Genomic DNA, 16,417 nt, shown 5'->3' with positions numbered 1-16,417 from the left:
TTATGGGTTCGATAATAGATGCCGTTGAAAATGTTTATTTTGTTCAGTGGCTCTCAGCAACTGTTCATAGTTAAAATGACCCTGCCCTCCCCCGGTGTGTAAAGCTCGCTGCGCACACTCACTAAGCTAGCAGGAACCACAGAGACACATCTTGGACAGGGCTGGACTTTTCCTTGTAGTGTTTGTTCCCATTTAGAAATGAAGCACTTCTCCACAGCAATGTTCAAGTACATGTCCGTCCAACGCAGGTACATGTCCGTCCAACGCAGGTACATGTCCGTCCAACGCAGGTACATGTCCGTCCAACGCAGGTACATGTCCGTCCAACGCAGGTACATGTCCGTCCAACGCAGGTACATGTCCGTCCAACGCAGGTACATGTCCGTCCAACGCAGGTACATGTCCGTCCAACGCAGGTACATGTCCGTCCAACGCAGGTACATGTCCGTCCAACGCAGGTACATGTCCGTCCAACGCAGGTACATGTCCGTCCAACGCAGGTACATGTCCGTCCAACGCAGGTACATGTCCGTCCAACGCAGGTACATGTCCGTCCAACGCAGGTACATGTCCGTCCTACGATTCCTCTTCCCCCACTCCTGTGATGGAATATCCCACCAATACTTACTGTTAAAGCTCGCACCTGAAGAAAAGCCAATTGGGAGGGGTAATGTTGTTTGTGGGACAGTACTTCAGCCAGTGGTTCCTGGAAATGAGGCTAGAATATTGGATGGAAGGAGAGAGGAGAGTGAGAGTTCAAAAAAATCCAGAAAAAATGAGAAAACGACAGAACCAGAGGGGAGATGAGAGAATCTTTTTACACAGCGAGTTGTTCTGATCTGGAATGCACTGCCTAAACGGGGGGTGGAAGCAGATTCAATAGTAACTTTCAAAAGGGAATTGGATATATACTTGAAAAGCAAAAATTTGCAGGGCAATGGAGAAAGAGTGAGGGAGTGCGACTAATTGGATAGCTCTTTCAAAGAGCACAGGCACGATGGGCTGAATGGCCTCCTTCTGTGCTGGATAACTCTGAGCTCTCTTTTAAAACTTAAAATTGTATTAATTTCTTGTAAAATAGTTTCAATCTCTTTTCCCCTCCAGAGAGCCCTGGTTTCTTCACTTTGACAATTTTTTCGTTTCATATGTTCAGTAAGACAAGTGTATTCTACTATCCTGTGCTGCTGTTCACTTGCTACACTGCGGTGGGTGAGTATTTAACTCTCAGTATGTATCAGTTATCCCAAATAACATTGCGAGCCCCTCTCGATTTATATACAATCTGTCGACTGGTGTATTGTGTATTTTAACAAGTCTTGTTGGGTTTCTTTTTAAACAAATGGTTCAGTGTTGTCATGGCGACATTGCCTCCAATACGTTTCATTTTAAAAGCCTTTGGAGCATTATTTCTCCTTGACCGTCCTCACTTTTGGTTGCGTGAGATATTTTGTTGTCCTCTCATCTCTTCCCACACCGTGCACCTCGGGTTCTCAACTGCAGTTGGATGTATTCCTGGAAGATTTGTCACATGACCTCCCACCTCCAACAGCCCTGCCCCAAGGCTCCCACAATTGGTCGCCTGACACGTCCATCCTCCTGGTGCCCTGCCTTCCCATGGCCAAATGGAAAGAGAACACCCTTCGTTTCCCGATTGGATGATTCTTCGCCATCAGTCAAACAGCCTGTTTCTCCCCCCGTCCCATCTCAATATTTTTAGAACTAATCAACAAAAGTGATTAAAGAAAATGGAAAAATAAATCACTTTTTTTTTAATGCTCCTATGATTTTTCTCCCTGTTTGCTCGCAGCAGTGTCTCGGAGATTAACCTTTAATTCCTGGAGACTCCAGGATAATCCTGGAGGGTTGGCAACACTACGTGCATCCCCAGACAGAGTGTGGGTAACAGAAAACAAGTGGCACTGCCATTCTAGTGTGGGAGATGGATGAAGTAGCCTGGAATGACCCACCCTCCATTTATTCCCTCCCTGTTGTCTAGTTCTTGGCCTCCACTCCATGCCTCCCTCTTTCTGTAACCTCCTCCAGCCCTATAACCCTCCGAGATAGCTGCGCACCTCCAATTCTGGCCTCTGGCGCATCCCCAATTTTAGTCGCTCCACCATTGACGGCCATGCCTTCAGCTGCCTAAGCCCTAATCTCTGGAATTCTCTACCTAAACCTTTCCATTTCTCCACCTCTCTCCCAGAAAACATTGGCGGGAGTTGTTTATAGGCCACTAAACAGTAGTGGCAATGTAGGGCATGGTATTAGGAAGGAATTTAGAAGTGCATGTAACAAGGGTAACACTGTAATCATGGGGGACTTTAATCTACATATAGATTGGGCAAACCAAATTAGCACTAATACTGTGGAGGACGAATTCCTGGAATTTATACGAGATGGTTTTCTAGATCCGAATGTTGAGGAACCAACTAAGGACTAGGCTATTATCTAGTATTGTGTGATGAGAAAGGGTTAATTAATAATCTTGTTGTAAAGGAGCCCTTAGGGAAGAGTGACCATAATATGATAGAACTTTTCATTAAGTTTGAAAGTGATGTAGTTCATTCTGAAACTAGGGTCTTAAATCTAAACAAAGGAAACTACAAAGGTATGAGGGGCAAGTTGGCTGTGTTTGATTGGGGAGCTACATTAAAAGGAATGATGGTAGACAGGCAATGGCTAGCATTTAAAGAATTAATACATAATTTGCAACAAATATATATTCCTTTAAGGCACAAAAACCCAATAGGGAAAGTGGCCCAACTGTGGCTAACAAGAGAAATTAAAGATAGTATTAAATCAAAGAAAGAGGCAAATAAAGTTACCAGAAAAAGCAGTAAGCCTGAGGATTGGGAGTATTTTAGAATTCAGCAAAGGAGGACCAAGAAATTGACAAAGAAAGGGAAAATAGAATATGAGAGTGAACTAGCGAGAAACATAAAAACAGACTGTAAAAGCTTCTCTAGGTATGTAAAAAGGAAAAGACCGTAGAAGGCAAATGTGGGTCTCTTACATTCAGAGACGGGAGAATTTATAATGGGGCATAAGGAAATGGCAGAGAAATTAAACAAATACTTTGTGTCTATCTTCACTGAAGAAGATATAAAAAATCTCCCAGAAATACTAGAAATCTGTCGATCTCTGTTTTGAATGTACTCAATGACTGAGCCTCCACAGTCCTCTGGGGTAGGGAATTCCAAAGATTCACCACCCTCTGAGTGAAGAAATTTCTCCTCATCTCAATCCTAAATGGCCAGCCCCTTATTCTGAGACTGTGACCCCTGGTTCTAGACTCCCCAGCCAGGGGAAACATCCTCCCTGCAACTACCCTGTCGAGCCCTGTAAGAATTTTGTATCTTTCAATGAGATCACCTCTCATTCTTCTAAACTCTGGAGAATACAGGCCTAGTCTACTCAATCTCTCCTCATACGACAATCCCGCCATCCCAGGAATCAGTCTGGTGAACCTTCGTTGCACTCCCTCGATGGCAAGTATATGAGGAACTGAAGGAAATTAGTATTAGTAAAAAAATAGTATCAGAGAAATTAATGGGACTGAAAGTCGATAGATCCCAAGGACCTGATGATCTATGGGGTTTTGAAAGAGGTGGCTATAGAGATAGTGGATGCATTGGTTGTCATCTTCCAAAATTCTATAGATTCTGGAACAGTTCCTGTAGATTGGAGGGTGGCAAATGTAACCCCATTCTTTAAGAAAGGAGGGAGAGAAAACAGGGAACTACAGACATCAGTAATAGGGAAAATGCTAGAATCTATTATAAAGGATGTGATAACAGGACACTTAGAAAATAATAATAGGATTTGGCAGAATCAACATGGATTTATGAAAGGGAAATCATGTTTGACAAACCTATTGGAGTTCTTTGAGGATGTAACTAGTAGAATAGATAAGGGGGAACCAGTGGATGTGTTGTATTTGGATTTTCAGAAGGCTTTCGATAAGATCCCAGGAGGTTGGTGAACAAAGTTAGAGCACATGGAATTGGGGGTAATATACTGGCATGGATTGAGAATTGGTTTACAGACAGAAAACAGAGAGTAGGAATAAACGGGTCTTTTTCAGGTTGGCAGACTGTGACTAATGGGGTACCGCAGGGATCAGTGCTTGGGCCCCAGCTATTCACAATCTAAATCAATGATTTGGATGAGGGAACCAAATGTAATATTTCCAAGTTTGCTGATGACACAAAACTGGATGGGAATGTGAGTTGTGAGGAGGATGCAAAGAGGCTTCATGGGAATATAGACAGGCTAAGTGAATGGGCAAGAACATGGCAGATGGAATATAATGTGGAAAAATGTGAAGTTATCCACTTTGGTAGGGAAAACAGAAATGCAGAGTTTTTTTAAATGGTGAGAGATTGGGAAATGTTGATATTCAAAGGGACCTGGGTGTCCTTGCACATGAGTCACTAAAAGCTAACATGCAGGTGCAGCAAGCAATTAGGAAGGCAAATAGTATGTTGGCCTTTATTACAAGAGGATTTGAGTACAGGAGTAAAGATGTCTTACTGCAATTATATAGGGCCTTGGTGAGACCACACCTGGAGTATTGTGTACAATTTTGGTCTTCTTACCTAAGAGAGGATGTAGTTGCCATTGAGGGAGTGCAATGGAGGTTCACCAGACTGATTCCTGGGATGGCGGGATTGTCGTATGAGGAGAGATTGAGTAGACTAGGCCTGTATTCTCTGGAGTTTAGAAGAATGAGAGGTGATCTCATTGAAAGATACAAAATTCTTACAAGGCTCGACAGGGTAGATGCAGGGAGGATGTTTCCCCTGGCTGGGGAGTCTAGAACCAGGGGTCAGAGTCTCAGATTAAGGGGTAGGCCATTTAGGATTGAGATGAGGAGAAATTTCTTCGCTCAGAGGGTGGTGAATCTTTGGAATTCTCTACCCCAGAGGGCTGTGGAGGCTCAGTCATTGAGTACATTCAAAACAGAGATTGATAGATTTCTAGATATTAAAGGCATCAAGGGATATGGGGATGGTGCAGGAGAATGGTGTTGAGGTAGAAGATCAGCTATGATCTTGTTGATTGGCGGAGCAGGCTCGAGGGGCCGGATGGCCTACTCCCGCTCCTATTTCTTATGTTAAGACACTCCTTAAAACCTACCTCTTTGTTCAAGCTTTTGGTCACTTGTCCTAATGTCTCCTTTTTGTCCGATTACGTTCTTGTGAAGTGCCTTGAGATGTTTTACTATATTAAAGGCGTTATATAAATGCAAGTTGTTGTTGACGCCACACAGTGCATCTTCAAAGCTCTTGGTCTGACCATGCCAGTCTAACACAGAACACATTTTTGTGATTACTCTTAAACACTACTTAACAATCCATTTATTATCATTTATCACATTAGATATAATTTAGAAGATATAAAACACTTCCGAGTGAGGGGAGGGAAGAAGAAAGAGAAGATTACAAAACAAAGAAATTTATAATCATCCAGTTCAGGTCTGTGGAAGACCAGATGTGGATTGCAAAAAGTTTCAATATACAGAAACCTTTTGATAAATTTGATTGCATCCTTTCGTCCTTCACAGCTTGCCACTTAAATCATACCGTCTCAACCATTAAGGAAATGTGATTCATTCCTAAAAATGCATTTTCATGGCTGGCGCTGTGCATTGTGTTTAATGAAGCTGTCGTTGTGACCCAACCTGTACTTTGTATAAAAATGGAACAAATCATAGGATTAGTCACTGGTAAATGCCCTCGGATATTTATATTCCTCATGGAAGTTTTGTTCACAAAGGTGAGGCACTGGTGTAGAAGGGAATACTTACACCCGACCCATCATTTTTGAACCCAGTGTCAACATCAAGCAGAGGTTGGATGTAAATTCCTTGGCATTCACTTTTCCAATCTTGCAGGGCCCTGGTTCATCGGTGAGGTGATAGACGGCCGGTTTGGAGCCTGCTTTGTCTTTGGTATCGTAGTGGATGGCCACTTCTTGGAGGGAAGCCTAACTTTCTTCATTGGAATCCTTCAGGTAAATGGACGGGCAACGGATCACAATATCCCCTCAAACACTGCACCGATTGTTAAATGTAGATGAAGCCAACGTCGAGATTAACATTCCCAGTTACATGTTGTGTATTATTGATCCAACATTAACATTCCCGGTTACATGTTGTGTAGTATTGATCCAACATTAACATTCCCAGTTACATGTTGTGTAGTATTGATCCAACATTAACATTCCCGGTTACATGTTGTGTAGTATTGATCCAACATTAACATTCCCAGTTACATGTTGTGTAGTATTGATCCAACATTAACATTCCCAGTTACATGTTGTGTAGTATTGATCCAACATTAACATTCCCGGTTACATGTTGTGTAGTATTGATCCAACATTAACATTCCCAGTTACATGTTGTGTAGTATTGATCCAACATTAACATTCCCGGTTACATGTTGTGTAGTATTGATCCAACATTAACATTCCCGGTTACATGTTGTGTAGTATTGATCCAACATTAACATTCCCAGTTACATGTTGTGTAGTATTGATCCAACATTAACATTCCCGGTTACATGTTGTGTAGTATTGATCCAACATTAACATTCCCGGTTACATGTTGTGTAGTATTGATCCAACATTAACATTCCCGGTTACATGTTGTGTAGTATTGATCCAACATTAACATTCCCGGTTACATGTTGTGTAGTATTGATCCAACATTAATAGTGTGTGTGGAGCGCACATTTCAGATAATTGGCACACTTCAGCTGTCACGCTTTGATGATTGGCTCAAAGTAAAACAGCAGTCAATTGAAACTGTAGAGCTAGGGAAAGTACAAATCATAAGCAAAACAGACAGTTAGAAAACCCGGTAGTCTACTGCTAATAATTCAAAGTAGGCTTTTGCACAAATCTTTTTTGGATTATCCGTTAATTTGAATTAACCAATGTAATGAAATTGGCAGCGTTAATTATGTGTAGAGACTAGAGAAGCTGGGATTGTTCTCCTTAGAGCAGAGAAGGTTATAGAGGTGTTCAAAATTATGATGGGTTTTCAGAGTATCATAGTATGGTACAGCACAATTTAAAGCTATTCGGCCCATCATGCCTGTGCCAGCTCTTTAAGCTGTCTAATTTTTCCAGCATTTTCTATTTTTAGTCCCATTCTCCCGATCTTTCCCCACAGCTCTGTAAATTTTTTCCCTTCAAGTATTTATCCAATTCCCTTTTGAAGGTTTCTGTTGAATCTGTTTCCACCGCCCTTTCAGGCAGTGCGTTCCAGATCATTACAACTCGATCCGTAAAAAAAAATGTTTCCTCATGTTACCTCTGGCTCTTTTGCTGATCACCTTAAATCTGTGTCCTCTGGTTACCGACCCTTCTGCCACAATGGTTTCTCTTTATTTAATCTATTAAAACCATTTATGATTTTGAACACCTCTATCAAATCTCCCCTTAACGTTCTCTGTTCTAAGGAGAACAACCCCAGCTTCTCCAGTCTCTCCTTATAACTGGAGTCCCTCATCCCTGGTACCATTCTAGTAAATCTCTTCTGCACCCTCTCTAAGGCCCTGACATCTTTCTTGAAGTGTGGTGCCCAGAATTGAACACCATACTCCAGCTGAGGCCTAACCAGTGTTTTATAAAGGTTTAGCATAACTTCATTGCTTTTGTACTCTATGCCTCTATTAATGAAGCCCAGGATCCCATATGTTTTTTTTTAAAACAGCCTTCTCAACTTGTCCTGTCACCTTCAAAGATTTGTGTACATTCACCCCCAGGTGTCTCTGTTCCTGTGCTCCCTTTAAAATTGTACCATTTAATTTATATTGCCTTCCCTCATTCTTCCAAAATGTATCACTTCACATTTCTCTGCATTAAATTTCATCTGTCATATGTTTGCCCATTTCACCAGTCTGTCTCTGTCCTCCTGAAGTCTGTTACTATCCTCCACATTCTTTACTACATTTCCAAGTTTCGTATCATTTGCAAACTTTGAAATTATACCCTCTATACCCAAGTCCAGGGCATTAATATATATCAAAAAGAGCAGTGGTCCTAATACTGACCCCTGGGGAACATCACTGGATACTCCCCTCCAGTCTGAAAAACAATCGTTCACCACTACTCTCTGCTAGCTGTCCTTTAGCCAATTTTGTATGCACGCTGCCATTGTCCCTTTAATCTCATAGACTTGTTAGCAAAATTAAAGCCCATCATGTGACACTTTATCAAATGCCTTTTGAAAGTCCATATACACATCAACCCCCTCCATTGTTAATTGTATGGTTAAGATCTGGAATGCACTGCCCGAGGGGGTGGTGGAGGCAGATTCAATCATGGCCTTCAAAAGGGAACTGGATAAGTACTTGAAAGACAAAAATTTGCAGGGCTATGGGGAAAGGGCAGGGTAGCGGGACTAGCTGGATTGCTCTTGCATAAAGCCGGTGCGGACTCGATGGGCCAAGTGGCTGTAACCTTTCTATGATTCAATATCAATTAGTGTTAGGAACAGGAGTAGGCCATTCAGCCCCTCGTGCCTGCTCCGCCATTTGATAAGATCATGGCTGATCTGTGATCTAACTCCATATACCTGCCTTTGGCCCATTTCCCTTAATACCATTGATTGCCAAAAAGCTATCTATCTCAGATTTAAATTTAGCAATTGAGCTAGCATCAATTGCCATTTGCGGAAGAAAGTTCCAAACTTCCACCACCCTTTGTGTGTAGAAATGTTTTCTAATCTCACTCCTGAAAGGTCTGGCTCTAATTTTTAGACTGTGCCCCCTACTCCTAGAATCCCCAACCAGCGGAAATAGTTTCTCTCTATCCACCCTATCTGTTCCCCTTTAATATGTTGTAAACTTCGATCAGATCACCCCTTAACCTTCGAAACTCCAGAGAATACAACCCCAATTTGTGTAATCTCTCCTCGTAACTGAACCCTTGAAGTCCGGATATCATTCTAGTAATCCTGCGCTGCACTCCCTCCAAAGCCAATATGTCCTTCCGAAGGTGCGGTGCCCAGAACTGCTCACAATACTCCAGGTGCGGTCTAACCAGGGTTTTGTATATCTGCAGCATAACTTCTGTCCCCTTGTACTCTAGTCCTCTAGATATAAAGGCCAGCATTCCATTAGCCTTATTGATTATTTTCTGCACCTGTTCATGACACTTCAATGATCTATGTACCTGAACACCTAAGTCCCTTTGGACATCCACTGTTTTTAACTTTTTACCATTTAGAAAGTACCCTGTTCTATCCTTTTTTGATCCAAAGTGGATGACCTCACATTTGTCTACATTGAATTCCATTTGCCACAGTTTTGCCCATTCACCTAATCTATCAATATCACTTTGTAATTTTATGTTTTCATCTACACTGCTTACAATGCCACAATCTTTGTGTCATCGGCAAACTTAGATATGAGACTTTCTATGCCTTCATCTAAGTCGTTAATAAATATTGTGAATAATTGAGGCCCCAAGACAGATCCCTGCGGGACTCCACTAGTCATATCCTGCCAATGTGAGTACCTACCCATTATCCCTACTCTCTGTCGCCTTTCACTCAGCCAACTTCCGAACCAAGTCCGTACTTTTCCCTTGATTCCATGTTCCAGGTGATGCGTATCAATTGGGGACTCTCTGGTATCCATTTATATGAGAGCTTAGCTAGAGAGTGGAGCTGGTAATATGGATCGCTGTGAATAAAGGCTTGGAAGCAACTGAAGACTAGGATAGAGATCTATCATTCCCCACCTGGCTATCCAATTTATAACATCCGTTACTTCATCAAAGAACTCAATCAAGTTAGTCAAACATGATTTTCCTTTAACAAATCCGTGCTGACTTTCATTTATTAGCCCATACTTTTCCAAGTGCTAATTAATTTTGTCCCAGATTATTGTGTCTCAAAAATTTCCCCACCACCGATGTTAGGCTGACTGGCCTGTAATTGCTGGGTTTATCCCTCTCCCCTTTTTTGAACAGGGTTGTAACATTTGCAATCCTCCAGTTCTTTGGCACCATCCCCATATCTAAGGAGGATTGGAAAATTGTGGCCAGAGCCTCCGCAATTTCCACCCTTACTTCCCTCAGTAACCGAGGATGCATCCCATCTGGACCGGGTGACTTTTCTACTTTGAGTACTGCCAATCTTTTAAGTACCTCCTCTTTATCTATTTTTATCCAATATCGCTACTACCTCCTCCTTTGCTGCTACATTGGCAGCATCCTCTTCTCTAGTGAAGACCAATGGGAAGTATTCATTTAGTACCTCAACCATGCCCTCTCCTCCATAAGAAAATCTCCTTCTTTGTCCCTAATCGGCCCCATCCTTCCTTTGTCTGCTCTTTTACTATTTATATGTTTATAAAAGACTTTTGGGTTCCCTTTTATGTTAGCCACTAATCTATCCTCATACTCTCTCTTTGCCCCTCTTATTTCCTTTTTTAGATCTCCTCTGTACTTTTTCTATTTAGCTTGGTTCTCTACTATGTAACAATTTTTACATTTGTCATAAGCCTCCTTTTTCTGTTTAATTTTAATCTCTATATCTTCAGTCATCCAGGGAGCTCTAGCTTTGGATGCCCTTCCTTTCTCCCTCGTGGGAATGTGTCTGCTCTGTACCCGAACCATCTCCTTCTTGAAGGCCTCTCATTGTTCAATTACTGTTTTGCCTACCAATTTTTGATTCCAATCCACCAGGGCAAGTTCCCTTTTTAACTCACTGAAATTTGCCCTCCTCCAGTTAAGTATTTTCACATTTGATTGTTCCTTGTCCTTTTCTATAACTATTCAAAACCTGATGATAGTGTGATCACTGTTCCCCAAATGCTCCCCCACTGAAACATGCTCTACTTGCCCCACTTCATTCCCTAGAATTAGATCCGGCACTGCTTCCTTCCTCATTGGGCTGGAAACATACTGATCAAGAAAGTTCTCTTGAACACATTTCAGGAATTCCTGCCCCTCTTTGCCCTTTACACTGTTACTGACCCAGTCTATATTGGGCTAATTGAAGTCCCCATTATCACTACTCTCCGCCTGGCTGAACTTGTTCTTATGTTGAACAAGTTCTCCTTTGACTCCGCACACCTCCTCTAAATAAAAGGTGTTGCTACGGGAACCCGTATGGGTCCTAGCTATGCCTGCCTTTTTGTGGGATACGTGGACTATTCCTTGTTCCAGTCCTACTCAGGTCCCCTCCCTCACCTCTTTTTCCGGTACATTGATTACAGTATCGCTGCCGTTTCCTGCTCTCGCCCCAAACTGGAAAATTTCAACAACTTTGCTTCTATTTCCACCCTTCCCTCGCCTTTACATGGTCCATCACCGACTCTTCCCTTCCCTTCCTCAATTTCTCTATCTCCATTTCTAGGAATAGGCTGTCTACCAATATCTATTACAAGCCCACTGACTCCCACAGTTACCTAGATTACACTTCCTCCCACCCTGCTTCCTGTAAGGACTCTATTCCCTTCTCCCAGTTTCTCCGTCTCCGTCACATCTGTTCTGAAGTTGCCACCTTCCACACCAGTGCTTCCGATATGTCTTCCTTTTTCCTCAACTGAGGATTCCCCTCCAATCTAGTTGATGGGGCCCTCGACCGTGTCCGTCCTATTTCCCGCACCTGCCCTCACCCCTTCCCCTCCCTCCCAGAACCATGATAGGGTCACCTTCCTCCTCACCAGCCTCCGCATTCAACGGATCATCCTCCGCCATTTCCGCCACCTCCAGCGCGATCCCACCACCAAACACATCTTCCCCTCCCCTCCCCTTTCAGCATTCCGAAGGGACCACTCCCTCCGCAACACCCTGGTCCGCTCTTCCATCACCCCCAACACCCGCTCTCCTCCCCACGGCACCTTCTCATGCGAGTGCAGGAGATGCAACACTTTTTTATTCGTTCATGGGATGTGGGCGTCGCTGGCGAGGCCGGCATTTATTGCCCATCCCTAATTGCCCTTGAGAAGGTGGTGGTGAGCCCTTCACCTCCTCCCTTCCCACTGTCCAGGGTCCCAAACACTCCTTCCAGGTGAAACAGCGATTTACTTGTACTTCTTTCAATTTATACTGTATTCACTGCTCACAATGAGGTCTCCTCTACATTGGGGAGATCAAACAGAGATTGGGTGACCGCTTTGCTGAACACCTCCGCTCTGGAAGCGTGACTCTGCCATTTTAATTCCCCCACTCCCACTCTCACTTCTCTGTCCTCGGCCTCTTACACTGTTCCAATGAAGCTCAACGTAAGCTCGAGGAACAGCACCTCTACTTTCCTTCCCCACTCAACACTGATTTCAATAATTTCAGATCATAATCACTGCTCCCATTTTTTCGGTCAGCAGGTGCTGGTAAAGGTTCTGCTGCTGCCATTTACAGCTACTCCTGATCGGTCTTTTGTTTCATAATCTATCCCATTACCGCCTTCATTGCCTTTCATCATCATCCCTTTTGTCATTTAATCACTCATGCCCTCTACCCTATCGCAGACCTTCCCTTTTGTTCTTTCCTACCTCCCCTCCCCCCCCCCCCCCCCACCGTCCCCCCTTCTTTCCCTGGCTCTGTGCTTACTCAAAAACTTTAACATCATCCAGTTCTGATGAAAGGTCTTCGACCTGAACCTTTAACTCTGTTTCTTTCTCCACAGATGCTGCCTGACTTGCTGAGCTTCTCCAGCATTTTCTGTTTTTATTTCTATTATTCCTTAATTCTAACCAAATAGATTCTGTCTTTGACCCCTCAACAATCCAGTGCTATAATAGATTCTTTGATCAATACTGCCACCCCCTATCTTTCCTGAATACCTTGTAACCAGGAATATTAAGTACCCAATCCTCCCTTTCTTTAAACCAGGTCTCTGTTATCGTCACTATATCATAGTCCCATGTGGCGACTTGAGCCTGCAGCTCACCAACATTATTTACCACGCTACGTACATTTACACACATGCACTCCAAACTCATCTTAGACTGACTCGCATTTGCCCCCCCTGTCTGATCCCTCCCCATTTCTGAACTATTCTTTATTCTAGTTCTATTTGTCCCTCCCAGTCCTCTGTGCACCTTGTTTCTCCTCTCTAATGTTTCATCCTGGTGCTCACTCCCCTGTCAAATTCGTTTAAACTCTCCTGCACAGCACTAGTTAACCTCCCCGTGGCACTGGGAGTAATCCAGAGATTACTACCTTTTTGAGGTTCTGCTTTTTAGCTTCCTCCCTAGCTCCTGAAATTCTGACTGCAGGACCTCGACTCTTTCCCTTCCGATGTCATTGGTTCCCACATGTACCACGACTTCTGGCTGTTCCCCTCGCAGAATATCCTGCACCTGGTCAGTGATGTCCTTTACCCTGGTACCAGATAGGCAACTCGTGATGCGGACTCACGTTGGCAGTTGTAGAACTGTCTGTCTATCGCCCTGACTATCGCATCCCCGATAACAACTGTATTGCTACGGTTTCTTGTGCCCCCCCCTCCCTGCTGTGCACTCGAGTTTCGCATGGTGCCATGGATTTGCTTTTGACTGCACTCCCTGGAAGTGTCAGTGAGTGCCATACTCCGAAGGGACTCCTGCATTGCCTGCCTGTTCCTTCTAGTCTGTTTGGTGGTCACCCATCCTGAATTCACCTCCTGAAACCTGCTTTTTCCGAAACTCTCAGCTTCCTGTATGCACTGTAGTGACACCAGCTGCCCCTCAAGCTCAGAAACTCTGAGCTCGAGCAGTTGGCGGCACTCCCTGCACATGTGGTTTTTCAGGACACAGTGTTCTGGAGTTCCCACATGGTACAGGATGTGCATGTGACAGGCCCCAGCTGTCCTGCCATGTTAGCTAACAGATATTTAAAACTGTTTGTTTAGCTTTAAGGCTATTTAACTGTTTAGCTGACACTAAAACACAAAAACACAAACACTAATAACACTAACCATTACTAAAAACACTAACCAATGAACTAAATACTTATCTATAACTTAACACGAGCTGGAGTGGCAGGGGTGTGACACAATTTTACATTTTTCAGGGTCCGCTCTCCTGCTTTATACACAGGTCCCCCTCGCCCCGCTTTACACGCTCGCGGGGGGGGGCCCCCTCGCCCCGCTTTACACGCTCGGGGGGGGGGCCCCCTCGCCCCGCTTTACACGCTCGGGGGGGGGGGCCCCCTCGCCCCGCTTTACACGCTCGGGGGGGGCGCCCCCCTCGCCCCGCTTTACACGCTCGGGGGGGCGCCCCGCTTTACACGCTCGGGGGGGGGCGCCCCCCTCGCCCCGCTTTACACGCTCGGGGGGGGCGCCCCCCTCGCCCCGCTTTACACGCTCGGGGGGGGCGCCCCCCTCGCCCCGCTTTACACGCTCGGGGGGGGCGCCCCGCTTTACACGCTCGGGGGGGGGGGGCGCCCCCCTCGCCCCGCTTTACACGCTCGCGGTGGGGGGGCGGCCCCCTCGCCCCGCTTTACACGCTCGCGGGGGGGAGGGGCGGCCCCCTCGCCCCGCTTTACACGCTCGCGGGGGGGAGGGGCGGCCCCCTCGCCCCGCTTTACACGCTCGCGGGGGGGAGGGGCGGCCCCCTCGCCCCGCTTTACACGCTCGCGGGGGGGAGGGGCGGCCCCCTCGCCCCGCTTTACACGCTCGCGGGGGGGAGGGGCGGCCCCCTCGCCCCGCTTTACACGCTCGCGGGGGGGAGGGGCGGCCCCCTCGCCCCGCTTTACACGCTCGCGGGGGGGAGGGGCGGCCCCCTCGCCCCGCTTTACACGCTCGCGGGGGGGAGGGGCGGCCCCCTCGCCCCGCTTTACACGCTCGCGGGGGGGGGTGGGGGCCCTCGCCCCGCTTTACACGCTCGCGGGGGGGGGGCCCCCTCTGTTTTGATAGATGAGAAAAAACTGTTTCCAGTGGCAGGAGGGTTGATAACTGGAGGACATAGAATTAAGATCATTGGCAAAAGAACCAGAGGGGAAATGAGGAGAATTTTTCTTATGCAGCGAGTTGTGATGATCTGGAATGCACCGCCTGAAAGGGCGGTGGAAGTAGATTCAATAATAACTTTCAAAAGGATATATACTTGAAAAGAAAAATTTGCAGGGCTACGGTGAAAGAGCGGGGGAGTGGGACTAATTGGGTAGCAAAGCTGAATGGCCTCTTTCTGTGCTGTAAGATTCTATGATTAAGACAAATGCAAGAAACCTCCCAATTATCTAGTAATTTGTGTTAATCAACTTTGAACTAGCAATAGACTCTAAAATTTGAATTACATTGCGCACCACCCCGATTGTTATAGAGCAGCATTTCCATTCGTCAGCGGGTATGGTAGTGTAGTGGTTCTGTTACTGGACTAGTAATCCAGAGAATGTGAGTTCAAATCTCACGAGAATTTGAATTCAGTGTAAAATATCTGGAAATAAAAAGCTGCTGTTAGATTGTTGTAAAAACCCAACTGGTTCACTGATGTCCTTTAGGGAAGGAAACCTGTTGTCCTTACCTGGTCTGGCCTATATGTGACTCCAGTCCCACACCATCGTGGTTGACTTTTAACTGTCCTCTGAAGTGGCCGAGCAAGACACTCAGTTGTATGAAGAAGGTGGCCCACCACCATCTTTCCAGCAAGAGCCGCTGGGTATCTTCTCTTGTGAAGAAGCACTATGGTCAGAGTCGTGGAGAACAACCTTGGTGCCTCTGACAGGAGTAATCTCACTGGGCAGAACACCACCGCTTTAATCTCAACAGGCAATGTCCCTTTCCACTACTATATTTTCATTTTTTTCCCCCTTTTCTTCATCCAGCTGACATTTTTTAACATCCCGCTGATATGCTACCTGTGCTGGTGCCTGCTCCTGCGCTGTCGAGGGGCCTGCTTTCGGACGCACGTCAAGTACGTGGGGTGGATCCGCACTGTCCCCATGCACCTGTTCTTGGCTGCGCTCCTCTTGTGGCAAGTCTACGCCTGCTACTTCCTGCTGATAACCTACGGGACAGCTGCCTTCTTCCTGTCTCCAGTGAGGACCTGGTCGGTGGTCCTGGCCGTCGGCCTTGTATACAAGGCCTGGACTCTCAACAACTCAGCCATCAGAACCTTTAAAACCGAAATGAAGAACTGCCGTTACTCCTGATGCCCTTTTGAGGACGGCCCAAGAGCCAAACACACAGTGATCGAACATCGTGATTCCCAGCTACATTTCTCAAACAAACCTATTGGGAACTCTGAATTCACATGGCTGACTGAAGATAATTGCAGTCAAATTATTCGTTTCATTTCCTTCCTCCAAAAAAAAACCTCCAACATAATGCAACGAGGAAAACAAACTGCAAATCTACTTAAATGAACATGGAGATGATTCTTAAGAGGAAGCTTGGCAGAAGCATCTTACATTTTACCTCATTGTCCCACCCATCTTTTTGGTTTACAGTGTCCCTGCTGGTCAGAACCTAAGGTGG

General features: G+C 45.3%; 1 protein-coding gene across 3 annotated transcripts in view; it reads left to right on the top strand.

Annotated features, from left to right (window-relative positions):
• The window catches only part of tmem62 (transmembrane protein 62), an 80,659-nt gene extending 64,242 nt beyond the window's left edge, over positions 1 to 16,417 (top strand). For all 3 annotated transcript variants that reach the window (XM_067991116.1, XM_067991118.1, XM_067991117.1), the window contains 3 exons: positions 1,105 to 1,209; positions 5,897 to 6,015; positions 15,766 to 16,417. In XM_067991116.1, the coding sequence (XP_067847217.1) occupies positions 1,105 to 1,209; positions 5,897 to 6,015; positions 15,766 to 16,092 (551 nt within the window). In that variant the 3' untranslated portion in view covers positions 16,093 to 16,417. The remainder of the gene's footprint in view (positions 1 to 1,104; positions 1,210 to 5,896; positions 6,016 to 15,765) is intronic.

This window comes from Heptranchias perlo, chromosome 10 (genome assembly GCF_035084215.1).
Source record: "Heptranchias perlo isolate sHepPer1 chromosome 10, sHepPer1.hap1, whole genome shotgun sequence".
In the NCBI taxonomy this organism is placed as follows: domain Eukaryota; kingdom Metazoa; phylum Chordata; class Chondrichthyes; order Hexanchiformes; family Hexanchidae; genus Heptranchias; species Heptranchias perlo.
The sequence above is the reverse complement of the archived record's forward strand: the minus strand, read 5'-3'. Positions and strand labels throughout refer to the sequence as shown.